At 36.1% G+C, this 17,617-nt stretch overlaps 1 protein-coding gene across 3 annotated transcripts in view; it reads right to left on the bottom strand.

Moving 5' to 3' along the window:
* The window catches only part of PARG (poly(ADP-ribose) glycohydrolase), a 141,728-nt gene that overhangs the window by 110,671 nt on the left and 13,440 nt on the right, over positions 1–17,617 (bottom strand). For all 3 annotated transcript variants that reach the window (XM_047762746.1, XM_047762747.1, XM_047762745.1), the window contains exons 5-7: positions 16,572–16,694; positions 16,356–16,439; positions 12,029–12,103 (exon numbers count right to left, since the gene is read on the bottom strand). In XM_047762746.1, coding sequence (XP_047618702.1) covers positions 12,029–12,103; positions 16,356–16,439; positions 16,572–16,694 — 282 coding nt within the window. The remainder of the gene's footprint in view (positions 1–12,028; positions 12,104–16,355; positions 16,440–16,571; positions 16,695–17,617) is intronic.

Raw genomic sequence — 17,617 nt, forward strand, 5'->3', positions numbered from 1 at the left:
AGACATTAGCTGTAGTCTTGTGAAACATTCAAGGCTGCTTTCATTTGATTAGGAATTTGCTACAGGCTCTTTATGACAAATATAACAAGGACACTTTAAATCTTTTAAGCTCTGAAAAAAGGTCCAGAAAATAGATTAGCTATGAAGAATTCAATTTGGAATTGGAAGCTAAGGAGTAATGTGTTTGTATATATTCTGAAACTTATTTTTGCATTACGGAAAAAAAAAGGCTACTGTGAAAGGCCACAATCTTTACTGGTTATTGGTTAAAGAAATTTGTTCTGATACGAAACAGTAGTTAACAACCTGTTGTCTTATGTCAGCTTTTCCAAAACTAGTTTAAAAAACACTAATGTTCCATGAAATGTTTACAGCAACTCTGTTGCCATCAGGTCAGGGGGTCGGAGAGTGCGAGAGAATAGAGAAGGAAAAAAGTCCTCTAATATTTTCGTTCTAAAATTTTTAATATACAAAAAAGGGCTAAGGACATTCAATTACAATTATTATTAGATAAGCTGCCCATAGTAGTATGTCACATACCAGAAAACAGAGAAATCTGAAAAGATTCCACTTACATGTGAATGCACATATTATGCCCAAATGACACATAAACATACAACTATTGTATTTTATGCTATTTAATGACAGCTGATTTACGCTATGATTTCTGTCTAACAACTTCAATATATTATAACTTTTTATCCCATAATTAAAGATATGAGTCAAAACTTACTTTCTTCATATGTGTGAGGTGACTTTTTGGTAATCCATTTTAACACAAGCTTACATCTGTTTTCTCTAAATTTCTACTTTTGTTCTGTCAACAATGATTATTTTCAAGGTTTCCCAAGGTCACAAGTTTAAAAATGTTATTTTAAACATGAGTATAACAGTACACACCTTAATCTGAGGGACAATGAGTTCTGATGTACCTGTTTTTTAAGTTTAAAACTACACAGGATTTCCCACTGTAATTCAGTGGGTTAAGAATCTGACTGCAGTGGCTCCGATCACTACGGAGGTGTGGGTTCGAACCCTGGCCCAGTGCAGTGGGTTAAAGGATCTGGCATTGCTACAGCTGAGGAGTAGGTTGCAGCTGTGGCTCAGATTAAATCCCTGTCCTGGAACTTCCAAATGTGGTAGGTGAAGCCATTAAAAAACAAACAAACAAACAAAAAACGATACATAAAGAACTCTGAAGGAAAAGATGTCTTAGGCATAATTGTTCCACTTAGCACGTGTCTTTCGAACCTCATTAAGAACCCGTTAATCTTTTTTTTTTTTTTTTTTTTTTTTAGAACCACACCAACAGCAGTATGGAGGGTCCCAGGCTAGGGGTCCAATCAGAGCTGTAACCGCTAGCCTACGACCCAGCCACAGCAACACTAGACCCGAGCCACATCTGTGACCTACACCACAGCTCATGGCAATGCTGGATCCTTAACCCCCTGAGCAAGGCCAGGGATCAAACCTGCATCCTCATGGATACTATCAGATTTGTTTCCGCTGAGCCACGACAGGGACTCCCCATTTATCTTTTAAAATTAAGTAATACATAAGCAAGAATGCAAGTTTGTTACTGATATATTTATACACCCTTATTTATAGGGAAAGGGACTTTACACAGCCTTTCTCTGACAAGTCATAGGGCACAAGCAGATGGGACAATACATCCTCAATATTTTAATAAATATGGCAAAGGCAAAAGATGCACAATTACTAAACTGCAATAAAGAATTTACTGTGGGAGTTCCCATCATGGCTCAGTGGTTAACGAATCCGACTGGGAACCATGAGGTTTCAGGTTCGATCCCTGGCCTTGCTCAGTGGGTTAAGGACCTGCGTTGCTGTGGCTCTGGTGTAGGCCAGAGGCTACAGATCCGATTGGACCCCTAGCCTGGGAACCTCCATATGCCGCAGGTGTGGCCCTAGAAAAGAAAAGAAAAAAAAAAAAAGAATTTACTGTGTGTGTATGACGAGGTATAAACTTCGAGCTGTTTTTATTTTTTTTAATTGTGACTTACTTCTATGAGGAATTTATTACTAGCCTACAAAACTTTTCAATTTAAAGTCTAAATATTTCCATTTTTTTATTTTTCAAAGTCCTATTTCTCATTCTCCACTTTTAGCAGCCACAGATGTATACAAACAAACAAAAACCTCTCATTTTGTTATTTACGGCAGCCTTATGGATAAACTAACAGAAGTGAGGAAATAAGAGGCCTATTCATTCCTATCTTTTCTATTCCAGACCAAAAAAAAAAAACATGGGAGGAAGATGAAACAGTTATTACAAACTTTAGGTTTCTGGAGTTCCCATTGCAGTGGAGCAGAAATGAATCTGACTAGGAACCGTGAGGTTGCGGGTTCAATCCCTGGCCTCTCTCAGTGGGTTAAGGATCTGGCATTGCCATGAGCTGTGGTGTAATAACAGATGCGACTGGGGTCCTGCGTTGCTGTGGCTGTGGCATGGGCCAGCAATTGTAGCTCTGATTTGACCCCTAGCCTGGGAAACTCCACATGCAGCAGGTGCAGCCCTAAAAAGCAAAAATAAACAAACAAACAAACATTAGGGTTCCTTTCAACAACTAACCCATTTGCTGAAAAAATTTACTATAGAAATCAATTTTCAAATTTAATGCTCTTTATGTTGAATTGACATTTATACTGAGAAATATATATACAAAAAGTACACAAAATATACATGCATGGTATACCGAATAATTATAAGGCAAACATCCATTTTTTAGCTACCATCCAAGTCCAGAAATAGAAGCCAGGATCAAGAAACAGAAGTAACCTCTCTTAAACATACCTCACCCTCAGACCCCTCTTCAATCACTCTGGCCTTAATGTGCTACGTAAATTTCACAAGTTAATTCATGAGAATGAAAAGCAATAGTGCCACGGGTGTTGTAAAATGGAAGTATTTAAAATACTTCTAAAATGCATTAATAGAGAACTTTTCCTAATATATGGGACATCTTGTTAAACTTCCCTGTGAAAAATGCCAGCAATAAGGATATCGATCCATTTAGAATACAAATTATAGAAGTGTTTGAATTTAATTTTGTGGAACACCACACAGGAGGGCCATAAAACACAGATTATTTGTTCCTAGCATTTCCAACAGCTGGCAGTAAGGAAGACCAATATTAGCATTCACGATGCAAAAAACAGTAAATAACGGCCATTTCGACCCAGTAGTACCTAAATATTTAACTGTAATTACAAAATAACAGATTGATCTCCATGATCTTTGCTGGGCTCTGACAAAACATAAAAAGCTTAGGCAATATGCATCATTTCCATCCTAAATAAAGATGTTCACCATAGCAGGATTACCAGGATTCTGGGTCTCTTATTTTTTGCACTCGACACTAGCATTTAGGTAATAACTATAACATGGAATCATACTAATTGACTGTTGATATTTAACACCTCCTGTTCTAAGGTAGTGTGGGTTACAAAATCTATTAGAAAATTAGCCAAAGCAAGGTTTTAAGGAGATAAATATTAATAGCCCCAACATAAACTTAACTATAAAATATTGAAAGTGATATGATGCTAAATTTAAATTTAAATTTTTTTTCCTTAAAAAAATAAGACATAAAGAGTTGGGTGTGACATTTAAGTAAAGGATTCCCTAATATTGTTAATAAGCAACATTTAAGAGCCTTTTTAAAGATGCACTCTTCCTTGCAAATGTGGACACAGGTAATGCAAAGCTAATATAATTCATTTATAGTTTGAAACCTAGCCAAACAACTATTTCCCTTGCACTAAAGATCTCCTTTTCTGCCTCCAATCCTACTCACAGGTATGTCTAATACTTACTTCTCACCAACCCCTGCAATCTGGGCAACGTTATCCCTGTGGGCCGCGAGGGGTGGTTCTATAGTAAGAGATGTAAAGGACAGAAAAACACAACTGTATCAAGCATCTAAGGTTTATTGGCAAGTATAGTGACAACAACAGAATAACAAACAGTCACAGGGAAGAACATCCTTAACTCTCTAGACCTGCTTTACACAAAGAGATTTCCTTAAATCTCTAACTCAGGAATGGCTGAGCAAATGATATATCAATTGGGTTGACTATTATATAACCATTAAGACTAGAAGTAATAAAGCAACGTAACATAGCTTTACAATGTATGACAAAATATTTTAAATGTACTTTTATATCTAGATAGAACAACAAAAATTAGAGACAAAGACTTGAAAAAAACAATGAGAAACGAACATTTGGTACAATGATGAGGACTCCTCCAACCTTCCTGTATGTTTACAAAGTAAATAAAAATCAGAAGGTCAAAAATGCAATGACTCTTCTCTCTAGAGAACTGTAAAACTATCATCAGCACCTTGGTAATCACCTTATATTTATGATCTACACTTAACACACCAAAATTTGTTACACATTACTCATACAGAAATGCTTCTGGGCAAGGTCACCAGATAAAGGGGGAACAAGGTCCTGTCTGAGTAGACTGATTAAGAAGAAGGAAAAAACTGACTACTCTATCTCATTGCAAGGTGACAGAGGGATTTTAACCAATGGCATGTTTTATTGCTATCAAAGGGCATCAAATTTAACATTACTTCTTACCAAAGTCAACAACTGCATCCAGTTTAAGGCAAGAAAATTACAAAATGCAAACAGATTATCTATATGATATGACTTAAGTGACAAGGAAGATTTTATCAGTTTGGTCAACTTTTCATTTCATCAAAAATTACATTTCTTTAAGAGTAAAAGACACCTAGATACAAAGATATTTCAATACAGCCATGAAGCACAGCCACAGCTAAGTCAGATCTGAGCCACATCTGTGACCTACACCAGCTCATGGCAACACTAGATCCTTAACCCACTAAACAGAGGCCAGGGATCGAACTCAAATCCTCATGGATACTAGTCAGGTTCATTATCGCTGAGCCACAATGGGAATTCTAAGCATCCATTTCTTTATGCCTGCATTTAATCATGGTATTGTTCAAAAGTTCGATAAGGTAACCCTGAAATTATTGGTCCTAACTCAAGATACAGAAGTAGTTTGGATTCTATTAATATGATTATAAAAATTGCCCTTCACGGCTAACACTTTTTAGAAATTAATAAGCTGACCCTAAAATTCCCATGGAAATGCAAAAAAAAAAAAAAATTGCCAAAATAAATGAGAAAAAGAACGAAGCTGGAGGACTCATATTTCCCAATTTAACTTACTACATGGAGTTCCCATTGTGGCTCAGCAAAAAGAATCTGACTAGGATACACAAGTATGCAGGTTCGATTCCTGGCCTCGCTCAGTGGGTTAAGGATCTGGCATTGCCATGAGCTGTAGTGTAAGTCACAGACCGGTTCAGATCTGGCATTGCTGTGGCTGCATCATAGGTCAGTGGCTACAGTCCCAATTCGACCAGTAGCCTGGAAATCTCCATATGCTGTAGGTATGGCCCTAAAAAGGCGAAAAAAAATTAAAAAATAAAATAAAATAAAACTTACTACAAAGCAGAGTTCTCTTAGGGTGCAGTGGGTTAAGGATCCGGGCATTGTCGCTGTAGCAGCTTGGGTCACCGCTGTGGCTTGGGTTTGATCCATGGCCCAGGAACTGCCGCATGCTACAGGTGCAGTCCCAAAAAAATAAAAATTTACTACAAAGCTATAGTAAATAAGACTGTGTGGTGATAACATAAGTCAGACACAGATCAACAGAATAGCATTGAGAGGCCAGAAATAAACCCTCACATTTATGGTCAATTTTTTTTTCTTTCTTTCTTTTTTCTTTTTTGGATGCCCCATGGTACATGGGCTTCCTGGGCCAGGGGTCAGATTCCAGCTGTAGTGTCAACCTATACTACAATGGCTGAATACTCTAACCCACTGTGCCCAGCCAGGGACTAAACCTGCGTCCTGGTGCTGCAGACACATCACTGATTCTGTTCCATCGCAGCAGGAACTCCACATGGTCAACTGGTTTCTAAAGGGTGCCAAGATAATTCAATAGGGATAGAATGGTTGCTGAGGAGTTCCTGCTGTGGCACAGAGGGTTAAGCAGCTCAGGTCATGGTGGAGGTGTGGGTTTGATCCCTGGCCTGATGCAGTGGGTTAAAGGACACAGCAGTGGTTGCAAAAATTGACACACACAAGTCAACAACAAAAAGACATGCAACCCAGATTTTTAAAAGGGCAAAGGATTTGAATAGATACTTCTCAAAAGCAAATGGCCAATAAGCACATAAGATGCTCAACATCATTAGCCATTAAAGAAATACAAATCAAACCACAATGAGCTACGACTTCAAACCAAGTGAAATGGCTAAAAGCCAAAGGACACACACCAGTAAGTGAGGAAGAGGAGAAACTGGAACCCTTATGCATTGCTGGTAGGCTGTCAAGTGATCCAGCCACTTTGGAAAACAGTGTGATGTTCCGTAAAATATTAAGCAAAGAGTTCCCACATAACCCAGCAGTTCCCAGGTACATATACCAATGAAAACGGAAAACATATGCCCACACAAAAACCTGTACATGAACGTTAATAGAAACATTACTGATAACAGCAAAAAAGTGGAAACAACTCAAATTTTCATCCACTGATGAATAGAAACACAACATGTGGTATGTTCATACAGTGGAATACTACACAGCATTTTTGTACTAAAAAGGTACAAAGTATTGTTATGTGCCAAAACATGGATATACCTTGCAAACATTGTGCTAAGTGAAAGAAGTCAGTTCATTTAACAGGATATTTGTGTCATATATTTCCTTTAACTATTTTTCCTCTATACATTTTACACTTTACCACTCAAATACTAGTCCTCTATAACATGTGCCCACTAACACAAAACTCTTTTGCCCTTCCATGACCCACTAAACTCTACTACAACATTTTTTATAGAATGTTGCCTAATTATTATAGTCATCTATGGACCTGTCCAGTGGCCTCTGTGCTCTGAGGATAAGACAGTCAATCAATTATCTACCTTTCATAGAACAATGCCTTATATAAAAGGGTTCATTGTTTTTTAAAGGATAAGTATCACTACAATAAAAAGAATACAGATTCTGGAGCCTAACATTCCTTCATGTATTCAATGACTGTACCTATTTTGTGCTCAGATCTAGATTCATTCATTTAATATCTGTATAATGTTGAACAAGTTACTTAACCTCTCTAAATCTATTTTCTCCTGTAAAATGAATTGCTACCTACACCTCACAAGAGTATCTGAGGATTAAATTTAATAATATATTCTTTCTAGTACACATCTTCAATAAATGCTAATAAATGTGCTAAACACATTTCTTTAGGTCTGTGAAAAAATGTACTATATGGAGGATATACCCAGGAGAAAAATTATCTCAAACTGTGAAAGAAAGTAATTTCAAATTTATAATTGTTATTATAAATCCCACATTTTGTTAGTAAAAGTACTTATTCAGTCTGAGAAGTAATGTCATTTAAATTGGAGAACTCTCATATCCCAAACTATAGATGCTAGAAAATTACTTTATTCTAGCCACGATTTGCTTTTCCAAGAGGATTTATATCTGCTAGGCATACTTTCTTAGGCAACAAACTTAAACAAATGAAGCCCTGACTCTGCAGATGACTCTGTACAGCGTGCTTTATGTATTACCACACTTGGAAAGTAAATACACGAGGACAACCTGATGATGTAGGACTAACACACCCTACTGAAAACTGGCACAACATACTAGGAAGGTATGTTGGCAACTTGTATCAAAGGCCTCAAAACCGACATACCTTCTGATCCAATAATATATTCCTAGGAAACTAATCTGAGGAAATAACAATGACACAAAATATTCAGGTGCCAGGATATGAATATTCATATTCATTATAAAATAGTAACACTTGGAGTTCCCATCATGGCTCAGCAGAAATGAATCTGATAGTATCCATGAGGACACAGGTTCGATCCCTGGCCTGGCTCAGTGGGTTAAGGATTTGGTATTGCCATGGGCTGCAGTGTAGGTCGCAGACACAGCTTGGATCCTATGTTGTTGTGGCTGTGGCGTATGCTAGCAGCTACAGCGCTGACTGACCCCTAGCCTGGGAATTTCCATATGCCCTGGAAGCAGCTATAAAAAGACAAAAAAAAAAGTAACACTTTTAAAAATACACATTCAATATGTGTAAGTGGCTAGAACTACATTTTTAGGGGTTTTGGGGTTTTCTTTTTTTTTTTTTTAGTTTTCTTAAATTTTTTGTTTTTTTTTTAAATTGATGTATAGTGATTTACAATGCAGTGTTAGCTTCTGGTGTATAGCAAAGAGACTCAGATATATATATATATATATATATATATATATATATATATATGTATACATATATGCATATATATACATATATTCTTTTTCTTATTCTTTTCCATTATAGTTTATTCTAGGATATAGAACATAGTTCCCTGTGCTATAAAATAGGACCTCATTGTCTAGAATTACCTTTTTTAAATGTTAAGAGTGATTGTTCCAGGTAGCAAAATCCTGAGTAATTTTTATTGTCTTATTTCCTATATTTTCCAAGTTTTCTATAATTCAGATAGGTTAATGATGGAAAACAACTTTTTTTAAGAGGCAAAACAAACTGTTTTCAGAGGTAAGAAAGTAGCAACATATTGATTATTACTCCAGAATTTTAAAAGTGATTTAAGATACACTGGTTAGTTAGATCCTTAAAACATGCCATTAAGATGGATAAAGTGGGGAGTTCCCATTGTGGCTCAGCAGAAATGACTCTGACTAGCATCCATGCTGACTCTGACTAGCATCCATGAGGACGCCTCACTCAAAGATTTAAGGATCTGGCGTTGCCATGAGCTGTGGTGTAGCTCACAGAGGCGGTTCAGATCCTGTATTGCTGTGGCTGTGGCACAGACCGGCAGCTACAGTTCCAATTTGACCCTTAGCCTGGGAAATTCCATATGCCACAGGTGTGGCCCTAAAAAAACAAAACAAAAAAATGGATAAAGTGGTTATTTTGTCAATTTTAATTTTACCTAATGCTGAGGTCAGGTGCCTTACCCAAGGTTACAGAGAGTTGAGGCAAAGAACTCATGATTCTCATTTCTAATTAATTCTATGCTCTTTTCTCCACTAGAAGTTCTCAAAGCACATTCTCTGAACCAGTAACAGCAACACAATCTAGGAGCCTACTAGAAATGCAAAGTCTCAGGTTTTATCTCAGACCCACTGAATCAGAAACTTGGGAGAGGATAGTGGGCAGCAATCTGTTTTAATAAACTCTCCTGCATTCAGATACATGATAAACCTGCAAGCTACTGCTTACGTCATGCTGCCTCACTAATACTTTGTGAAATAAAACATTTCTGGAAAAAAGGGAGTAGTAGTATTATTTATACCACTGTCTATTACATTTTTCACATTTTTAGGCTCTTCCTTCTTTGTAATCCAAATAAGGATTCACAATAATCTTAATGTTTTATTTCTGACCATGTAATTAACCAACAACTCTCTTTTAGATCACCACCAGCAGTCCTCGAGGACAGACAGATGCTCAGTACAGCATCATCATAGCAAATGAACTAATGAAAACACCGAAACATCCTTAGCTAAAAATGCTCAGAGAAGGAAGAATCTATTACATTTGGAGGTGTACATGGGCAGGGAGAGAAAGAATCAGAAATGCAACAATTTTTATTAAGTCGAACTGTTATTTTTAGATAATATTCTCCTGACCTTGGTAACCATGATCAGGTGGTCATATTGGTTTTCTTCTGTTGAAATTCAGCTCACAGTTACTTACCAGGGCACTCATGCTAAAGAAGGCATTACACAGATGCTACAGGAAACCCAAAGGTAAGAAAGATAGTCTGCCCAAAGATACTTTTGATGTATCAGAAGATGTCAACATTTTGTCAAGAAAAAAGCAAGGCAAACAGAGGGACGGCCGCCAGATAAATTTTAAAATTTGCCATAGAAATTCAAAGAGAAGTGTCATATCATTTTGGAAGGAGTGGACAGGAAGATTATGTCTGGAGAGACAGAATTCCAACAGAGAAAAGTGGAGTAAGGGGAAATATCAGTCTCTTGTTACAGAGAAAATGAGCAGCAAGTAGGAAGGGAGGGTGTGTGCAGATGGACGTAAGATTGTGATTGCAGGCAATAGTGGAAAAAACACTGACTGGGTTACAAAGTCCTACCAGGGCCAAACTATATCACTTGGGCCAAGAGAGTTTTAACTACTCATTTATGATAGAAATAACAATTATCAACTTATCTCACAGAGTTCTTTATCTGAAGAAAAAAAAAAAAAAACCAAAGAAGGGAAAGACTCCAATAAAGAAAAAAATTTGGATATTTTTCAAGTTCAATAATTATTCTCTATTAAGTTAAAATTGTGTAATACTGAAACTATTTCAAATATTTCCATTTCAAAAATTACTTTGTTTCTATTATTAACAAAACATATATAAGATGGATAACTAAAATGGAGGGCTGAAAAATCAAATTACAAAAGCAGTTCCTTTTTGGTCACATCCTCGACAAGTGGAAATTCCAAGGCCAGGGACAAACCATGCCACAGCAGGGACCCAAGCCACCACAGTAATAACACCAGATCCCTAACCCACTGTACCATAAGTGAACTCCAAAAACTTTTTTTAAATAGATTGTATATGAAAGTATCTTTCTTGGGGGGGCTTACTTACCTAGCAAAAGCATACTGACAGTTTCTTCTAAAACTAAAAATACACTTAAACAATTTAACAGTCGCACTCTCAGGAATTCCTCTTACGTTTATGCAAAAAAAAAAAATATATATATATATATAGGTGAAAGTTCATAGCAGCTTTAGTTTTAACAGCCCAAAACTGGAAAAAACCCAAATGTCCCAAAATGCATCTATGATTAAACACATTATTATACATCTATATCACAGAATACTACTTAGCAATAAAAAGGAATCAAATATTGGTGGATTCAAGGGGAATATAGAAAAGGCAATTTGAAAAGGTTACAAACTATAACCTTTTCGAAATAACAAAATTATGCAGATGGACAACAGATCAGTGGTTGTCAGAAGTTAGGAAGGAGTTGATGTGGCTATAATGGGCAGTACAAATGAGCACTGTGGTGATGGAATAGTCCTGCATCTTGATTGCAGTGGTAGTTATATGAAACTACAATTATATAACTGTGCACACGAATAACTACAGATATGAACTGGTAAAATCAAAACAGTCTTGTGTCAATTTCCTGGTTTTGATATTGAATTATATTCATTTAACCAATCAATACTGGGGAAGATGGGATGAAGAGCTAATGAGACCTTCCTTATACATTTCTTTGCAATTTCTTGTGAATCTAATCATTATTTCAAAATAAAATGTTTTTAACAATAAAAAGGTATACTGCCAGTTTTTCTAAACGGATGATTCCCACTCTTGAACAGTACTATGAAAGCAGTATTCTTACCCATTGCTGATAGCATGCTAAATGCAACAATGCCCTGTAGAAAAATGATTTTACAGCATAAGTCCAGAGCCATAAAAGCTTTGTGCCTTTGACCTAGTCATCTAACTTCTGGGAACCACCTAAAAAAAATACTGAATTTGGAAAAACATATATATACATATACATGTTTATACACACATATATACTTATACACACATGTATTTATACACACATATATACAAAGATGCTACGGCAGTGAAATTGAGAACAGAGTAAAACTGGATGCAACCTAGATATTTGAGAATATGTGACTCATCAAATTCTCAAATCTAGTCATGAGATATTATGTAGCCATCTGATAATACTGAAAATGGTACAAGAGAAAAAACTTGTTATGACAGAATAAAGCAAAAATCAAAATTAGATCCTAAAACATGCATATAAAATGACAGGAAAACTTCTCACCAAAATAAAAGATGATAACTGTGTCAGTGTGACAGAATTATGGGTATTTTTCTCAAGCTTTTCCATCAGAGTTGTCATATTAGTTTCATAGTTAAAGAAATAAGCATACTTTTACCTTATCCCAGAAATCAACCAGAGCTGTAAAGTCCCATTTCTTAGAATATGCCACATTGTATTTCAGAATAGCATCCTATGGAAAAAACATAAACAAAACTTCATGATCTAGTCAAGTGAATTACCCATGAAGAGCCTGTCTACTTCTAATATAAACTATTTCCAATATTCTTCTTCTTTTTTTTTTTGCCTTTTCTAGGGCTGCTCCCACGGCATATGGAGGTTCCCCCAGGCTAGGGGTCTAATCAGAGCTGTAGCTGCCAGCCTACACCAGAGCCACAGCAATGCCAGATCCGAGCTGCGTCTGTGACCTACACCACAGCTCATGGGAACGCGGGTCTTTAACCCACTGAACAAGGCCAGGGATCAAACCCGCAACTTCATGGTTCCTGGTCGGATTCATTAACCACTGAGCCATGATGGGAACTCCTCCAATATTCTTCTTAATGTTGGACAAGTCTCCTCCTACAATTTGCTACTCCACATCAGTAGCCATGAACAAACAGAATGCATACTAATTTACTATTCACTTAAGAAAAAAATGAGATTAGAAAAGTCAAGTAATACATAAATAAACATACTCTAAAACATGCATTCTAGGCAGAGGTGATATAATCCAAGCAAACAAATATTGGATTTGGAGGGATTTTAAAAAAGTAAATATTATACTGACTTTTGGCCCTCAATAGGGTCACACTATATATACAGATATTCTGTGTATTAGGATTATGATTTCATGAGGACAGTAAATCAGGAAAAAAGTATCTAAAAAGGCTCCATGGGGAAAAGGGCAATAAATGGAAAAAGGACTGAGACGCACCGACTTAAAGCCTAAAATAGTTTTTTTTTTCCTTTATTATCACTATGTTTATAAGCTACATATAAATGGTTGTCTCCCCCACACTCCGGAAGGGCACGTAAATCACATATTTTTGTAAAAAGTTAAACTAGTGCGCCATCTACTGGGGTAATGTTTAACTAAATGAAGAGGCATTACTTTCTACTTGGTTAGTGGAGGATGCATAAGACAAGCCATTTGTTACGCAGAAAGAACTACTATTTATTCATTTATTTTTGCTTCTTAGGACTGCATCCATGGCATATGGAAGTTCCCAGGCTAGGGGTTGAATTCGAGCTGTAAGAAAAAGCTTTTATCTTTCTCTCACAGCCATAATACTAAATTTCCCATTAAGAAAGAAAAGATTTTAAGGATTTTTTCCCCTCATTACTGGTATCTGATTTTAAGACCTCACACAAAATATTAAACAGCAATGTTCATAACAGGTGAATGGACAAACAATGCATACACTGGAAAAAACAAGTGATACACTCAACAACACAGATGAAACTCAAAAGTCTCCATGGAAGTGAGAGAAGTCAGACACACTAGCATACATTCTATGAGATTCTATTCATGTAAAACGTAAACTAAAAGCAGATCAATACGTGCCAGAGGCCAGTACAGAATGAGGAAATTGACTGCCAAAAAGTAAGAGGTGTATGTGACAGGAATAGTCTGTACCCTGATTGTAGTGGGGGGTTCAGGTATACGCAAATGTCAAACCTTATCAAATTGCATTCTTTAAAAGGATGCACTTTCTTACACGTAGATTATTCCTCAAAGTTAGCAAAGAAAAACATTTTAAGTAGCATTTACACTCTAATTCTTTAATGAGGCTTTAGAATTAGCTTTAACCTGTAACTAATATTTACTCTTACTTCAGTCTTCAAATCTCAGAAGCAGTCTACCATGACATAGACTTATCACTATCACTAGAAAACCTGGATGCTACTCTATATGAGCTATCAACTACTGAATGAGGTTTATTTAGTTCATAATTCATAATAAGCACAATTCGTTAAAGCATAAAGAAGCCCATTCTTTGCAAATTAGTAGACACATTATAGAAATATTACAATGTAAATCAACTGTTGAAGATACCGCCTTTTAAAACTTAAACATTTCTAATCCCTTTTAATTCAACATTGAATGCCATAAAAACAACAAAAAGATTACTATATTCAATAAGAGGGATTTAATCATTCCCCCTCCCTCTCATACTGTTCTTTCAGCAAAGGAAACAATTATCATAAGCAGACAGAAGAAAATCTCGATGGGTTATTCTGTTTTGTTGAATCTCCCATAAAAATAAACGAGAAAGGGAAATTCGGATTACAGCAATTACCCCTTCCTAAAGTAATCATGGAGCACCATGGAATTGCTAAATGAGGTGAATAGCAATGATTATTTTGTGTTTGCACTTAAAGAAAAAAATATGAAAATCCTTAAATAATTTTGTTTTTAAGGTCATAAAGGCCCTAAGACAATATTTCTCAAATGGAGTATGGATAGTATTCTTCGGTGGCCTGCTTGTGTTTGTGCATTTATAATTGTAATTTTGGAATGAACACAAAGGCCCATAAAAACAACACATGTAGGAATGAAAGCTGGTATTTTTTTTTCCTTTTTTTTTTTTAAGGGCCACACCCGTAGCATATGGAAGTTTCCAGGCTACGGGCTGAACTGGAGCTGCAGATGCCAGCCTAGGCCACAGCAACAAGGGATCTAAGCTGCATCTATGACCTACACCACAGTTCATGGCAGCACTGGATCCTTAACCCACTGAGAGAGGTCAGGGATTGAACCAACATCCTCACGGATACTATCAGGTTTTTAACCCATTGAGCCATGATGGGAACTCCTGGTACTTTAATTAGATAAAGATGGTGGAAAGATTGAGCCATCCTAAGATACACTGCAGTATAGGAATGTCAAATTCTAAAGAACCTGGACCAAAGTGGTCACTATCATTTACCTGCAAGCAGATGTTGTGCATGTAAATCCCATCTTTGCCTCTACCAACATCCACTGTTTGTGATTAGTAAGAAAAGTAGTAAATAAAAAAAAGAAGAGGAAGTTCCCATTGTGGTGCAGAGGGAACGAATCCAACTAAGAACCATGAGGTTGTGGTTCGATCCCTGGACCCACTCAGGGGGTTAAGGATCCGGCATTGCCGTGATCTATGGTGTAGGTTGCAGACACAGCTTTGGATCCGGCAGCTATAGTTCCAATTTGACTCGTAGCGTGGGAACCTCCATATGCTGCGAATGCAAAAAAATAAAAATAAAAAATAAAAAAGGAAGAATTTTTCTTTTATACAGAATTTTTTAAATGTTTCTCAGCATAGTATTATGGGGCTTAGATCAGTGGTTTAAAAACTTCTGTACAAAAAAGGAATATTGATTACAAATTGCTTTCATTGTGATAATGAACATAAACAATGGTTCATAATTTAAAATGGAAAAAATCAAATTGATATGCTGGATAATTATAGTTTATATTTAGTTCTATGTCTGTACATATGTAACTAACATTATATTAAAAATAAGTAAAATCTGGCAAACCCTGAGAATTTCTCCTATTCAAGGGGTGCACTTCAAAATTGAGAAATACTGTCCCAAGAAATGAAATTTTCAAAATACATTATGGGACAACATAGCAATGTTTTCCACGTTATGAAAAAAGAGCTGCAGAAAAGCTCTTTTTAAAGAATAATTTGTAAGTATAAATGGGAAAACAGTATAAAAACCTGAGAAACTATACATGACAAATTTAGTTTCTCAAAGAAAATGAAACACATTCTCACAGAAGTATAAAAAAAATCTGTTAGTTGACAGTTACAAAAACTTTAAAAGTTTACATAAGGCTATATTACCAAAGATAAACATTTATTCACTCATATTTTAAATATTAGAAAAAAAAATCTAATGGTTGTCCCTACAATCTTAAATTTTTTTAAGAAATCAAAATCTTGCCAAAAAATAAGATTAATAAATAAATTATGAAACTGCTAGAAGCTACATTAAGAGCAATAAAAAACAGAATGTTTAATGTATACTTTAATCATTAGGAAACCAGCTTCCCTTTGGGCAAATACTGCTGAAGTCATAATTCTTCCCTAATTTACTTTTAAAGGCATCTCAGAAGTATGCTCATTCTAAAACAAAAATAAAAGAGAAGCTAGGACTGAAGGAAATTGCATGGGGGAATCAAGAAACAGAGGTCTTATTCCTGGTTCTCCAAATTATTCTGCGTGGCTCCAGGCAAGTCATTTACAACTCCCAATTCTTCTACTCATTTCTCAGTGATGGAGTGGAAACCCAAGAATGTCTCTAAAGAGAGTTCCTCAGGAAGCAGGTACTTCGCATATAAATAATGCTGTTATTTATATGTCTATTAAAGATCAAAAAATGTCTCTGAGGAAGGAGACCAGAGCCCATCCATAAGAACTACATGTAAAAAAAACAAGAAGAGCAAAAAAACATACCTTCAGGTTTTGGGGTCGAGTGAATTTGTTGAGAAGTGCAGTTTGAATGAGCTCCCACCGGCTCCCTGCAGTTCGCTCACCATTCTTTAAGGAAAAGGAAAACATGAGGAAATTACTCCCAGATTTTTTACATTATAGAATCAGGAGTCCAACAGCAAGTATTAAAATATTTTTCAGAGACTAAAAGAATTAAAAGAACATCAGTTTTATTCTCACCTCATCTTCCACTGGGTATAAGTTTTGTTCTGAACAAGGCATCTTAACATGCTTGTTGTCCCACAAATCTTTAAAATGTGTTGGAAAAGGTTTAGGAACTTCTCCTGCTCGCAAAAGATCTACCTGAAATAGAGGTAAACAAGAAAACTATAAGTGCATAAAAACTAGGCATATCTTCTACAAAATAATCCAAACAAAGCAACCGAAGCAACTGCTATAAAATACAGACCAGCACCTAGGCAAGAAATCTCATAAGCCCTTTACAGTTGTTCCCACTTCTTACTCGAAATTAATCAGTTTCCAAGTCACCATGTCCTATGCATTCTATCTTCATCCCATCCAGCCCTCTGGGCCTCTAATTTCTTGCCTGAATTTCTGCCAACGGCTTTCTATCCCTCTCCCTAACTCCAACTGCTCCCAGACACATTCATCCCCCATAAAGCCTTTTATCCCCACTTGGGAATACTACTATCTTTCTAAAGTATCCCCAAGCTTCTAATCCTATAATGGCTCCACTCTGCCTACTTTAATTCCAAATGATGTTCCCAGTTTTTAACATCCTCTCTTACCCAAAACACTATCTGATTAAGCATCTATTCTAACCTTCAGGATTTAGCTCAATTTTCATTTCCTCTAAGAAGTCTTTAAAAATTTTCTAATAGGCAGTAAGTTTATTTCCTCTTGTTTTATTAGATAATTATCACACTTTCTCCCCTTCCCCCACTAGATTCTAAATTTCTTGAGAATAACGATTACATTAACTTTGTATTTTGAATACTTACAACAGAACCTGACGTGTGTTTTTAATATGTCTATGTGAATTCATATGTACAGTAGACCACTGAACAGTATGGGTTTGAACTGCATGGGTCTACTTATACAAGGATCTTTTCCAATAAATACATACTATAACACTACACATTCAGTGGTTGACTGAACCTGTAAATACTGAAATTTGGAGATGGGAGGCCAACTGTAAAGTTATACTTAGATTTTCAACTGCCCAGAAGGTCAGCATCCCTAACCTTCAAGTTGTTCAAGGATGA

The sequence above is a fragment of the Phacochoerus africanus genome, chromosome 15 (genome assembly GCF_016906955.1).
Source record: "Phacochoerus africanus isolate WHEZ1 chromosome 15, ROS_Pafr_v1, whole genome shotgun sequence".
NCBI classification, from domain to species: domain Eukaryota; kingdom Metazoa; phylum Chordata; class Mammalia; order Artiodactyla; family Suidae; genus Phacochoerus; species Phacochoerus africanus.